This window comes from Salvia miltiorrhiza, chromosome 1 (assembly GCF_028751815.1).
Source record: "Salvia miltiorrhiza cultivar Shanhuang (shh) chromosome 1, IMPLAD_Smil_shh, whole genome shotgun sequence".
In the NCBI taxonomy this organism is placed as follows: Eukaryota; Viridiplantae; Streptophyta; class Magnoliopsida; order Lamiales; family Lamiaceae; genus Salvia; species Salvia miltiorrhiza.
In genome coordinates this window covers 22,808,142-22,822,535 of record NC_080387.1, presented here as the reverse complement: position 1 = coordinate 22,822,535, position 14,394 = coordinate 22,808,142, and the positions used below count along the sequence as shown (strand labels likewise).

The window sequence follows — 14,394 nt, the reverse complement described above, 5'->3', positions numbered from 1 at the left end:
TCATTTCCGGTCCTTCTTCTGTAACTGCTCTCGATCTCCTAACCTCACGGTTTCCTGCAATTCCATCTATCTATCATGCGCCGAAAAAATCCAAAAACAAGGATTATAAAACCACAAAATAATAAAAATTGAAATAATTATCGAATCTAGAGATTTCTGAAGGATTTTTTCTCACCGGTTGAATCTCTGAGAGTAGTAATCCTTTGTCATCTTCTAGGCAAACCGTTAGCGGCCGAGACAGTCGCTCTTCGTAAATCTATGTTCCTCTCTATCACTGCAAATCACCTCCCGTAAATCTCACAATTCACCAGATTTCCACCATTGTTATCGGCGGAATGAACAGAATCAGAATAAATGAAATTTTGAAAATCTGCAAGCACACTCCGAGATTCACACAAAGAGAACGGCGGTAGGTGGGAGGGAGGGAAAATTAGGGTTTGAGAGTGGGGGAGGTTGGGGAAGATGATAAGGTGGTTTTTTTTTTAATCTTTTTTCCACATGTCATAAATGTGCCACCATATCATTTTCGGCATCGGAGTAAGAAAAAATCGGTCATCGAACAAATTCGTGACAAAAACGGAAGGTTATGTATTTAAAAGTAGAGTTTTTAAATTAGGAGCAAAAATAATTCGGGGTAAACGTTATGGATTTAGAGACAATTACCCCCAAAAAATATAATTTATAAATCAACCTTCATTTTTATTAGTATATCTATAAAATTACCACTTCATTTTAAAATCGATATTTAAATTAACTTAAAATTAAAATTTTGACTTTTTAATATAGCATAGTTTTACACTAAAATTTTTGTAGATCGTATAAAATAAGGGCAATTGCCTGTAAATTCATAACGTATTTCGGTATTTGATTTTTGCACTTATTTTGAAAAAGTGACCTTTAAATCCATAACGTTTCATTTTCATCTCAAATTTGTCCGATGATCGGTCAAATTTGTCCGGTGATCGGTCAATTTCCTACGTGGACATCAGAAATTGATACAGAGCAGCCAGAAAGGACACTTGGATACTTTATGACAGAGTGGCGCTGGAAAGAACATGCCGTGAAGCCCCAGCTCCACCTCCGGCGTAGCTCGTGATTTAGGCTCATCCCTGGACTCCTTCGCGAGCCGCTGCGGAGGCTCCTAGAATCTGGAGTTTGAAGCAAGAGGTGAGGGTGATGGGTGAGAAAATCTAGAGTTTGAAGCGAGGGTAAAGCGAACGACGAGGGTTTTTTGATTCCGCTGAGGCTGAAGCGAGCGGTGAGGGTTTTCGAGTTCAAGAACACGTCGTAACAGCCCTCTTCAGCCTCTCCATCGACTTTGCCTCAATTTTGCTGTGTCTGTGTGCCTATGTGTTTCGATGTGGCGGTGGTAAGATGACGAGAAGGCGCTGCTGTAGGTGTAGAAGGCGCGCCAGCGGTAGCGGCAGCAGGGGGCGGTGGCGGCGAGTGAGGAAGAGAAAATTAGGGTTTAGGGGTTGGGGGAAGCTGGGGAAGACGTGGGGTAGGTTTTTTTTATTTTTTTTTTCATGTGTCATAAATGTGTCAAAGTGTGAATTTCGAATGTCACCGTGTCATTTTCGGTGGTGAAGTCGGCCTTGTCTTTGATCTTTTGTTTGTCGTAAGGATCTCTGATAGGATCAAGAGGAGTTCTCTTGACTATCTCTGTAGTGATGATTGGCCCTCTGGTGATGACTTCCCACATTCGGCAGTGTTGGGCAACAAGATAGCTCTCTAGCCGAAATCTCCAAATATCATATTTTTCAATGGTGAACATTGGGAGTGATGATACTCTGCTGTGGTTAGTTTCCATAGTTTAAGGAAAAGAAAGATATACAGAAAAAGAACGCAAGTAGCACTTTTTTTAAAGGGATTTTAAGACCTTCTTGTTGAAAAAGGATCTAGTCCAGTAGAACAGGGTCAAAGCAAATCGTTCTTGCGAACAACCTGCTCTAATACCAATATATTGTTAGGTTCCGGAAGGTCTAGAATAGGTATATTGGAGGGGGAGGGGAATACACCTATGGGCAGTTTCAAAAACAACAAAAATAATACAATCTTTAACAGTTAACAAAAGGTTGAAGACTGATACTGAAAAAAAAACGCTTCAGTAAAGATATCAGTTAAAGTCAAGACTTTAACTGATACACTCGTAGAGCTTCAGTCTTGGATTGAATAGAGAAGTGTTATGAATCTTACTGACTATCCGAAGATTTATCGATTAGACTAATAACACACGCAGCGGAAAACTTTGTCTTTTGAAAAAGCCTTTAAGATTAACACGTTGTCAGGTTTATGTTTCACTTTGCGATTAGCCAGTTTCAATTAAGAACGTTTGTGCACAGATAAGAAAGTAAATCTAAAAGCGATAAATGACAAAGGGATTTTTACGTGGTTCGGAATCCAATTCCTACATCCACGGTCAGTAGATCACACTGACAAACATTCTGGGCTTATGCTTACGAGTGCACAACAAACCTTGAACTGAAACCACACGTTTCAGCACCAACACACTGGGTTGGATTTCTCAAACACACTTAGCGCGCACTAGGCACTAAGATTTCTCTGGAGTCAGAACACTGGTCTGAACTCCACACAACTTCAAACACTCTTTTCGCTCAGTTGAAAGGAGGTTCGAAAACTACCAACTAGATCACAGAGAACAGGCTCTCTGTAATCAGTAACTTAGACTTTGGATAAACAATATTTGCCTAAGGTTCTAAGAGAATATATGTAATCAGCAATGGACTGATTTTGGCTTTGTCATTCTCTTCTTCGATTCAAACTTTGGAAGGCTTTGATTGGCTGAGTGACGATTTTGACAGTGTTTCAGCTTGTGTATTTGAATCGGTGAAGATTGAAGTGATCCTCGAGCTCTATTTATATGAGAGGTCTTGAATAAATCCGTTGGTGGAGATGGTCTTCAAGAATTCATCCGTTGGAGAGTAATTCAAATTTTGTTGAGGCTTCAATCTTCGAGGTTCCTTGTTTGGTGAGAAACGGCTACTCAGGTACAAGAGGTAAGACGCCTCTGAAAAGGTAATCACCAAAAAGGAATGCTCTGCAGAGAAAGGACGATCCTCTATATCTCTGCATTTAATGCGGTTGTACTTTGATTGTGTGGCTTCCTTTTAACGTTGAAGGTTCAGTTCGAGGAAGAATGTCAACTGATACTTGACTTTAGTATCAGTCCGTTGATTCCACATAGCCGGCATTAGATGAATCAGTCATATAACGCTTCCACAAGAGTAAAGCATCTCTTGTCTTTTTCGAAGGAAAGCGTTTCGGAAAGCTCGTTACCTCTTATATTATACGAAATAACACGCGGAAAGCATACACGACATCTCTCTCCGGATTGAGGAAAGAAAACTCTTTGATAGAGCGGAGCTCTACCAACTGAGCTATATCCCCGAGCACCATCGCTATCTATGGCGGGGTCGCGGAAGCGAGTCTAAAGGCCAAAGAGTCATCTTTGAAGCTCCTTTTGGGCAAGCTGCTTCACTCGGATCTTCTTTATTGTGCTTGTCGTGCTGGGACTCCTGGAGAAAGCTTCCAAGCGCATGAAGAAGGGAGTTATTTATCCAATATCCTAGACATGTTAATAGGTCTGTCTCGACGGAAGCTGCCCGAACCTTTACTCTATCGTTCGAGTAAGCATAAGCTGCTCGCCCAATGGCGTACGAATATCTGCTTCGAAAGGACCAAGAGAGTCTCTCCCAGCAGCATCGCACCATTCTTATTCCTTAACTGGGGGTGGCTTTCTTTCAAAACCCATCGGGATTCTCCTTTAGTTTAGAGACTTTTGATCTTGATTCTTCAGTTGAGAAACTCGTTCTAGTCAAATATCAGTATTTGACTTCTGCCTAGTTGCGAACAACAGTCGAGTTCTTCAGTCTTCAGTCCTCTGTTCTTCATTCTTCATTCCTCCGGTCTTCAGAACACTAGCTAAACTAGAAAAGGAACTCCAACACTTGAGTTCATAAAGTTCTAGTCTATTACAAAGAAAACTTAAGGATTTTGGTATCATCAAAACTAGGGCTTGGATATTTCATAAAGTTCCCAACATTTTTAATAAGACAAATAATCGATTATTGTAACAACTTATATTTGACTCTTTAGATATATATAGACTTAAACGAGTTTGAAAAAAAATAGCGGATATTACTATACGTGTTTTGACGGGAACTGGTAGTAAAAATACTTTTGAATTGGGTTTTCTACATGACTAGTATATAAATTCTAAAAAGATTTCATACAATGTATAATTTCTACATTTATTATAAATTAATTTTTAATCTTTTATAATTTATGCTATTTATTATAAATGTATACTTCGTAATGTCCATAAACAAATTGTAAGTTTTTATTGAGTTAAATAATCAATAACTATAACAATTTATATTGTTTATTTAGATATTTTATAAAATTTAAATGTGTTTCGATAATTAACGGATGCTATTATACTCCCTCCGTCCTCATAAAATGGAGTATCAAATTTGCCATTTTCGCCCGTCCTCATAAAATGTATTCAATCTATTTTTTATAAGTTTTACACTCACAATAAAGTGAGACCCTTACTCCATTTAGAACACATTCAAATACTTTATTAAAACTCGTGCCATTTACAAATGGGTACTTTTTATAAGGATAGGTGAAGTATATGTTTGGAAAGAGAGTTACTCTCTTTCATATGTTTGTCAGTTTGGATGGGCGAATAATTAAAATTACTTTTAAATCGGGTTTGACACGAGTAAAAATATATAAGTTTTAAACAAGTGCATAAATTATATAGTTTTTATTATTCATACTAATTATTGTTAACACACATATAGATAGACATGGCCAAAAGAACCGGAACCGTGAACTGAAACTGTGAACCGGACCAAACCGGCACGGTTTTGGAACCAGAACCGTGAGAGACGGTTCCGAACTGGAACCAAAATCGTCTCCATGATGTTCGAATACGGTTCTTCTTTGAGAACCGCCGGTTCCCGATTCGTTCGGAATCGAAACCGTGAAACTGTGAACAGCATCGGAATTGCATCAGAACCGCATCAGAATCAGAAACGTGCGGAACCGTCGGAATCGTCTGGACATTGCAAGCTTTTTTTTTGTAGCGTTGGCAGCTCTTTAATGTTCTCTTTTGGCAGCCCTTTGGCAGCTATTTTGCTGCAAATATGTAGGGGAAGCGTCTGCATTGCAGACTTGAATTTGAAATTCAAATTCAAATGTTAAATTCACCTCAAATTCACCTCAAATTTATCTCAAATTCACCTCAACATCTTCCTATAAATACACCATTAATTCCCTTCATTTTCCTCACACCATTTATCATCTCTTCACTCTTTCTCAACAATTCTCTCTACAAAAACTCTCTCTCTATATATTACTCTCTTTATCTCTATATTATTCTATGCATTCTCTTTCTCTCTCTATTACTCTCTCCCAATTACTCTATTTCTCTCTACAAATACTCTCTTTATTACTCTCTGCATTCTCTCTACTATTCTTCTTCCTTCTGTCATTTATCATCCTCACTACAAAAATGGCGGCTTCCGGTTCCGACTCTGGTCGTAGTGGTGGCAAGGAAAGAATACCCGTTGACTACACTGCTACTGATTTATGCTTAATTGTTCTTAATTTGGGGGTTTGCATGTGCTTATTTTGAGTCAAATTTTGGCGTCGTTGCCGGGGAAGGTTTTAGGCGTTTTAGTTGTGTCGCTTTTCTTTTTGCTTTTACTTGCTTTATTTAAATTTCAGTTTTTTCTCATTTTTGTTACTTTCTCTCCGTCCGGTGCGTTTAATCCGTGTGTTTAGTGTTGTGCATGCAGGGACTCCGTAGTTTGAAATGACAGTTGGTGTCTCCGTTGGATAGCACGAGGACAAGGGTTTTCAAAAAGAAATGAGATGAGAGCTCTGATTCTAGTTCGGACGAAAGGGAAAGTGACAGAGCTGACGAGCTCTACTCTGACACCATTCTGGACGATCTCGCGAACTCTGACCCCAACCGTCCAGAGCTGAATCCAGTACAGGAGAAGAAGGAGATGGCCCAAAATAACCCACAGTATATGGGCGCCTTTTCGCGACCTATAATTGAAGCCACCAGCTCTGCCATAGTTTTACCCACTGCAGTCCGCAATTACATACTGAAGCCCCATGACGCCAACCTTCTGCCGTTGTACAATGGGCTGCCGCATGAAGATGCGTTGAGCTTTGTTAGAGATTTCTGTACCCAAGTGCAGACGTTTTCGCTTCTCAACATAACAGAGGATCAATTAAAGTTGAAGTGCTTCCAATATGGCTAAAGGATAGAGCACGGAGTTGGTTGTTGTCTCTGCCGCCAAATTCAATCACTAATTGGAATTAAGCTTGCGAGAAGTTTATGCTCAAATATTATCCAAATCATAAGACGCAGGAACTTCGTGCTAAGATTATGGATTTTATACAAGGAGCTGATGAGCCTTTTCATGAGGCTTGGGACAGATTTCAGGAGCTTCTACGGCAGTGCCCTCATCACCAACTTTCAAAGACAGTGGTGATGCAATTTTTCTATGACGGGCTAATGCAAACTGCCCAATTCATGGTGGATAGCACTGCCGGAGGGAACGTAGCTCGGAAGACAGCGGAGGAACTCAACCAAATTGTCCAAACTTTAGCCGAGAGTTCTCAATAGAAATTGATCCGCGGAAAAAGGGTTGAGGCCAGCGCTGAATCACAGAATGGAGATTTACAAAAACAGTTGGCCTCAATTATGAGAGAAGTACAACAGCTCAAGATGAGCAAGATGGAAGCGTCCCTTGTCCCTATGCAGAATGTAGAACCGTGTGGAATATGTGGAGATTTTAGCCACGGAGTTAATCAGTGTCACAGAATGGGCGAGTTCACGATAGAAGGGCAAGCTGAAGTTTACTCTGCGCAAGGATTCCAGAGCAGACCGCAATTTGGGTAGAGTTATAATCAAGGCCAACAGAACGTCAATGGCGGATGGAGAGGTCAGCAACCCTATGCACCGAGGTACCAGCAGCACGGGAACTTCCAGCCTGCTCAACAAGTTCAGAATGCTCCACAGTACCAAAAGCAACACTCGGGACTTTCTTTAGAGGAGACGATGCAATCGTTTATGGAGATGAGCAAGCAAGCTATGGAGGCTCAGAGTGCTACCATTAAACGTCTTGAGACTATGGTGGGGCAGCTATCGGGAACTCTGAATCAGCTCCAGCAGCAACAGCAGTCCAGGAAACCAAATCAGGCTCTGGCTATTACTACTCTGCTAGAGCATACAACACTGCCAGCGCTGGCAAGGATGCTAGAGCTGTCAAGTCTACCAGACCAGACTAGAGCGCCAGAGCTGATAAGAGCGCCAGAGCTGAGAAGGATGCCAGAGCTGTCAAGTCTACCAGAGTAGACTAGAGCGCCAGAGCTGATAAGAGCGCCAGAGTTGAGAAGATCGCCAGAGTTGAGAAGGGCGCCAGAGCTAAGAAGAGTGCCAGAGCTGATAAGGGCGCCAGAGCTGAAACTTCATAAGTCCATTACGCCATATCGACCACCAAAAGCTATCCAACGCCCCAGCCCGCTTCTGCCACCCGCGATTGTTGATCCAACCCAACCACTATCGAAGTAAGGAGATCCAGGCAGCTTCATTCTTAGTATTGGTTTGCGTAAAGCTGGGGAGGTACCGGGCATGTTAGACTTGGGTGCGGCAGTCAATTTGATGCTGTTTGCTATTTTTCAGAAATTGGGCAGGAAGGAAGAGGGGCTGAAGTGCACTAATATGAGACTGCAGTTAGCTGACGGTGCTATTAGCAGCCCCCTTGGACTTTTGGAGGATGTCGAAGTCACGGTGAGAGTAATTAAAGTGCTGGCAGACTTTGTGGTACTCGATGCAGGGAAATGCATTATTGGATAGAACGGCCATCTTGTTCTGCTTGGCCGGTCTTTTATGGCTACGACCCAGACTCGCATTGATGTAGGTTCTGGAACTTTGAGTATGGCTGGGTCAGGTAGATCGGTAACGTTCTCTGTTTTCGATAAGAAACCTGCTATTTCTACTTCTTTAATGCATATTTGTTCTTTTGTTGAGATTTCTGACCATGTGGAAGAAGTAGAAATTTTCAGCGCTGACAATCTTTTGCCAGCTCTGACCATTCTGCCAGCTCTGACGTTTGTGCCAACTCTGTCTACCACTCCAGCCTTGGCGATGGATGCCATCGCTGAAAATTGTTCGCCAGATCTAGCGAGCACATGCCCAAATCATGCTGAGGAGAAACTGAAGAGCACCTGCCCGAAAGAGGACGCAGCCAATAAGGATGAATTCATGGGCGTGCTGCAACACAATGATTGTGTCGTGCAAAGGTTGCAGTGTGTTATGCCTTTGGAAAGTAAGAAAGAGGGGAGCTTGCGTTTTAGCTCTCGAAAAACAGTAGTCATGAAGTCTTATGATGCGATGAGCGTTGTATGCTCATTAGGAGGACCCGCAGCTGCAATCAAAGAGGAGGTGTGTTCACAGGGATTAAGGCAGCTGAAGCTTCAATGTGACTTCGGTTAACGGATTCTCTAAGTCGGGCTGGAGACTTTAAAACTAGCGCTGCATGGGAGGCAACCCATATTTTCGTCTTTGTGTGTTTTTTTTGTTTTTACGTTTTTCTTGTTCTTTGCTTTCCGCTTTTGTGTTTCTTGTTTTTGGTTGCTTGTTCAGTTGCTTTGATTCTGGGTGTTCTTGTTTTTGTTTCCAGCGCTGCAATTCTACTCTGACTTTGCCTCCAGCGCTGAAGAATGCTAGCGCTGAAAAGTCCAGTGCCAGATCTGAAATTCTACTATGAAAAGGACAGCGCTGACATTTCTACTCTGCCAGAGGACGCAAACCTGACATTTCGCCGCCCTCACAGCGCTTCCGTTTTTCATTGCCACTGATCAGGGACGTCTTCTAAATCTCTTTATTTTGTGCCCTGAGGACATGGCATGCTTTAAGTGTGGGGGGTGTCTTATTTTGCTTATGCTTTCGATTGGGCGATTGGTCCCTCTATTCTTAGCTTGCCACTACTAAAAATCAAAATAGGGATAACGGTTCATACATAACGGTTTTGGTCAAAAACCGTTATGTATGAGCGCACTTTTGAATATACATAACAGTTTTATGGACCTCTGTTATGTATGTACTGTGATCTAAATGTATTTATAACAGTATCAAATTAAACGTTACGTAATATCGTTATCTATTTATGATATATATAACAGTGCTACTGAACCGTTAACTCAATCGTTATATATGAGCATGTATTCAACAACGGTTGTTTCAGCGTTAAGAATACCATTATGTATGAGCGTAATTTATAACGGTAGTTGTAATAGTTATTCCCTACTGTTATCTATGAGTTTTTATTTTATTTTATTTTATTCCCTACTGCTCTGAGTAGGCAACCAGCATTCGTCCATAATGAAAAAGCCTCTGGAGATCAACATTTTCTGTTTGATGGAGATTATATTCATGTTAATTAGGAAACTCATTGCTGTTAAAATAATAAGCTAAGTTTACTTTTAGTTTCTAAAGGTTAATTGTTTCTTGAACCTAAACTTTTCTAGTAAGATGACAATCAACTTTGAATAATTACTCTTTAAGTTTTTGAATAGATGTTTAGGCTTCGTCGCATTTGAGGGTTGCTTGATGAGAACAAGAAAATTATTTGTTAGTGATGAGCTTGATATTGCTCTAGTTCTTTAAAATTTTAAAACTCTTTAGAGTGTGGGTGGTGTAATGAGTTTTATCTTCTAATTAGGATTGATTGAATACATAGAATTTATTGCATTTGATTTTCAGTTTCCAGGTACAGGAAAAGAGACAGAGGAAACTAATTTACTGCAGAAGCTATCTGACGCATGCCTGGTTGTTGATGCCCTTGAGCCATCAGTAAGGGAAGAGTTAGTAAAGAACTTCTGTAGTAGAAAGCTTACTTCATACCAGCAAATTTTTGAGGGAGCAGGTTTGTCTTATTGCTTTACTTTGATTTTTGTTATTGCCTTCCAATTTTCCTGAAGTACTTTGTTAGTTAGAATTTGAAACTTGGGTATATTCTATTAGATATTTGTTTCATATCATTTACACCATCATTTACCAACCTCATATATCATATCATTATAATTTGTAACCTCTCTCTCTCTCTCTCAATTTAAACACTCATTTCAGAAAATATTTGTCTAGAAAATTATCTAAAATATCGCAAACTACTCACATGCATCTTAAACTGTCCTACAGTATACATAATATTCAAATTCTTATCTTTGTATCATAATGACATAATCTAACATCCTGCTAAATATTAGATGATGAAACTCTCTTCTTACTGACTTGGCTATGAGTTTCATACATCTACGTGTAAAATAAGCAAATTCTTGCCCTTCTCAACCCTTTTCAAGTCTAGGTCTAAATCAGAGATGAAGGATAAAAAAAATACTTCTTTACCACATAACTCACTCATGTCTTGCTATCTCGCTCTTGAAAGTGGAAAATTCTGGTTTCCAGCTCAGGTTTTCAACAGAGAGGTAAATTGGGTAATTTTTCAAAACTTATGTATGGAATTTTCTTGATGTAAACATTTTTCTGATTTTTGTAATTTTTGATGTGCAGAATGGGCATGTGGGATTTATGCTTTCGTGTTATGACGCACAATTAAGCTATGGTTCAACCTCAGACAATTTTGTTGCTAGGTATGGATCGACATTGGCCTTCAAAATCTTGCTCATTCTTTTTTGGTACATTTGGTTTTGAGTGTCAAAATTTGATGATTGCGGATATAAAAACCTTCTATGTACAAGAATCTCCTAAGTAAGTCTATTTACATCCACCTACTTTGTAAGTTATTGAAGATATCAATTATTAGTGTTTTAATATGAGTTAAAAGTTCTAGGTTTCTTCCTACAACAACAAAATTGATGGCATAATTGGATTATAAAATTATAATGTTGTCTGCTTGTTTGTTCATGTTTGCTATTAGTTGAAACTTGAAAGCTATCGTGAATGACTCTCAATCTCAGGTACTCTTGCTGTACATGGATCTATTGAGTGGTGTTGACATGGACAGAGTTAGTTTCGTAAGGTGTTGTATGGGCATATTGGTTTATGGTAGTTTTTTTTTTTTTTTTTTAATGTTATTTTTGTTTTCTTTTGACTTTAGATAAAACTATTGTACTTAGCATTTTGATTATCTTCGGATGAGAATTTTATTACAATGTTTATTTTAGTACAATGTTTGGATGATTGATTATTTATATAATATATGTTTTAGATTGTAGTATTTGTTGTGTTTGAGGCTATTGTATAATTTATATTTGGGAAATTATAAAAATAGGCAAAAAAAATAACTGTTATGTTTCATAACAAAAGATAACAGAAATGATCGTTATGTAAAATTCAAAAAAACGTTATGTATAACAACTGCACACAATACGTAAGAAATATATTTTATAACGGAAAAAATAAATTTTATAACGGTGAAAAATTGTTATGTTTGCTATCATAAGAAAACGGTAATTAACCGTTATGTAAAATATAAAAAACCGTTATGTATAGTTACAATACATAATGAAAAAAATACATTTTATAACAGATTTTACCGTTATGTATTACATTTATATAGAACGGTAATTAAAGTGTTATGTATATCTCATTTACCGTTATGTATACATAGTATAGGTAACGGTATATGACCGTTATGTATGAGCGCCCTCATACATAACACCACTATATACAACGGTAGTTTTGGTACATACATAACGGAAATTTACCGTTACGTATGAGCGTTTTTTTTAGTAGTGTGCTCTTGAATGCTTGCTTATTTTTATGAATTTGTGGAAGATATGGTTTTTGATGAGAATTTCGGGTTTGTGTTGATTGGTGGCTATTCTGATTTTTTTTCGTCTTATATATGTTTCGGTAGGTGCAAATAATTTATGAGTTTTGTTTGTTGCAACGCGTTTGTAAGCAAGTGAAACGTGATTTGTCCGGTAGATGCTAGAAGGAGTGTTGTCATTGTGATTGCCTACGATCGTATCCTTATATGTGAAATCAAAATGCTGGACGAATTGCCAGCTCTGAAACATCTGGTCAGCTCTGAAAATGACAGCTCTGAGTCTCTGCTCCTCTAGTTTAACTATGAGCATGGGAAACCACGTGAAAAGACTTTGGATTACATCCAAATGGTTTTATTTCATGAATTATGGCTCAACTGTCGAAATTTAAGTGATTAAGCACACAAAGCGTGAAAAATGGAGATATTGATTATAAAGGCAATCACATTAGGGAATTCACTTCTAGCGGAGAAGTGGGTCTGACCGAATCTTTTGTCTTACAGTCGTGTTGCTTCTTCAACTCTAAGTATTTGCATCGTCTAGAGACATATGTTTTTTTTGAAAAATCTAGAATTGGCTTGTTGAATGTTTGGATGGAAATAATCATCGTGAAACGCTCTCTTCCTAGGATTCATACTAATTTTGTTTGAGGACAAGCAAAAGGCTAAGTGTGAGGGGGGAGGGGGTTGATTTATGCTTAATTGTTCTTAATTTGGGGGTTTGCATGTGCTTATTTTGAGTCAGCTACCATTGGAAATAAACCCTGCGCCCATCGTCATCAACGTGGGGTTGTTATTCGAGATGATCCCGACGAATCAACCTATCTTGGGAGTGAGGATCCTACTTCTCATTTTCGAAGGGTGCCCAATCGCCGTGAACGTGAAGAAATAGAGGAGGCACAAATCTGTGCCGATGCGGAAATGGTGGAGCGCCTTGCTCAACAACAATCCGATGATGAAATTCCATCCACATACCAAACTGAACAAGCCGATGCCGATGCCATCGATTTGGAGGACGAGATGGATGAGCTTGGACTGCTCCAACCTAGACGATCGACAACGAGCAAGAAGGAACGAGCTCCGCGGTCCAACGTCTTCACGGTATACTTCAAAAAAGTACAAGTGAAAGATCCCAAAACTGGCGAAACTGTCACGAAGGCCGTGTGCAATATTTGTGGCAAATCTTATATTTTGAACGTGGGGAATGGTTATGACACCTACAACAAGCATATAAAAAATGTGCATCCTCCCACCAAAGGCAAAAGTAAACAAATGCAACTCACCTCTACCCTCGGCGAGCAAGGTACGCCCAAAATCTCTCTTTATAAGTTTAACGATATTGTTGCTAGGGAAGTTATGGCTAAATTTGTTAGTACCGAATCTCTTGCTTTTCGATTTGCCGATAGCATGAATTTTGAAAATGTCATGAAATTAGCATATAATCCCTTAGCTAAAAGAATCCCACGTACAACTATGACTAGAACCATAGTTAAATTAGCTAGAAGATATAAAATACAATTGCGTAATATTTTGACTACTTTACCATATAAAGTTTCTGTGTGCTCCGATAGTTGGACATGTGCATTTCAACATAATTCTTACATAGGTATGACTGTTCATTGGGTCGATTTGCAATGGAATTTGAACAAACATGTTATTGCTTTAAAAAAATTCAATTGTGCTCATACCGCCGAAAATATTGCTCTTATTATCTTGAAAATTTTGTAACAATTCAAGATTACTGAAAAAATATTTTCAATTGGTTTTGACAATGCAAGTGCCAATACCGCTAGTGTGCCTTCTTTAATTTGTGCATGTAATCATTCTCTACAAGGTAAGTATTTTCATACTCGTTGCATTGCTCATATCTTAAATTTGTGTGTTCAAAATGACCTTAAGGCTTTGGATAAATCAATAAAACCAATTAGGCAAGCTGTTGAAATGTTACGTGATAAGCAAAAATTACATAGGTCATGGCTAAAATTTTTTAAAGCCTAAACTAGACGTAGCAAGTGCTTTAACATAGACGTGTGCACTATGTGGAATTCAACATATGAAATGTTGAATTCAACATACGAATTTAAGGATTTATTAGTAAATTTTTTTACAAGTGAAGTGAGTTCTATGATTTTATTGCCATCTTATTGGGATGATTGTTATGATCTTATGCAATTACTTAAAGTTTTTGAGACCGCTACTAAAGATTTATCGGGTGTCTATTATCCTACTTGCTCACGTGTTCTTGTTCATTGTACTATGATTATGGCTCAATTAAGTATTTGTAGTACTAAAGAAAAGTTATAAAGATCCATTACTTTTATGATTTTGAAATGGTTAAAATATTTGAAATATATTCCTAATGTTTTTTTAATTGCAAAATGTTTAGACCCGTCTTTCAAATACGAAGGTGTTTGCAACTTTTTAGAAATTTATTATCAATTTTTTCAAGATCCTTATGGCAAATTACAACCGTTAGAAATCCCAGAGTGGAAATGGGACCACATTGCCATGGACTTTGTCACTGCCTTGCCAAAGTCGAATAGAGGGAATACCGCCG

The 14,394-nt window shown here is 38.7% G+C and overlaps 1 protein-coding gene across 3 annotated transcripts; it reads left to right on the top strand.

Moving 5' to 3' along the window:
* The first annotated feature begins 10,291 nt into the window (after positions 1-10,291).
* Positions 10,292-11,285, top strand: LOC131007047 (F-box protein At2g32560-like). Of its 3 annotated transcripts, none has more exons than XR_009095872.1 (3): positions 10,292-10,533; positions 10,619-10,816; positions 11,026-11,285. XR_009095872.1 is itself a non-coding variant. In XM_057934192.1 (3 exons), the coding sequence occupies exons 1-3, from the start codon at positions 10,426-10,428 to the stop codon at positions 11,051-11,053; spliced, it is 225 nt and encodes a 74-aa protein (XP_057790175.1). In that variant the 5' UTR covers positions 10,297-10,425; the 3' UTR covers positions 11,054-11,285. The 3 variants fall into 3 exon arrangements, 1 of the variants encoding a protein (XP_057790175.1); XM_057934192.1 differs by having other exon boundaries at positions 10,297-10,542; positions 10,619-10,698; XR_009095871.1 differs by having other exon boundaries at positions 10,321-10,533; positions 10,619-10,698.
* Positions 11,286-14,394: the final 3,109 nt, after the last annotated feature.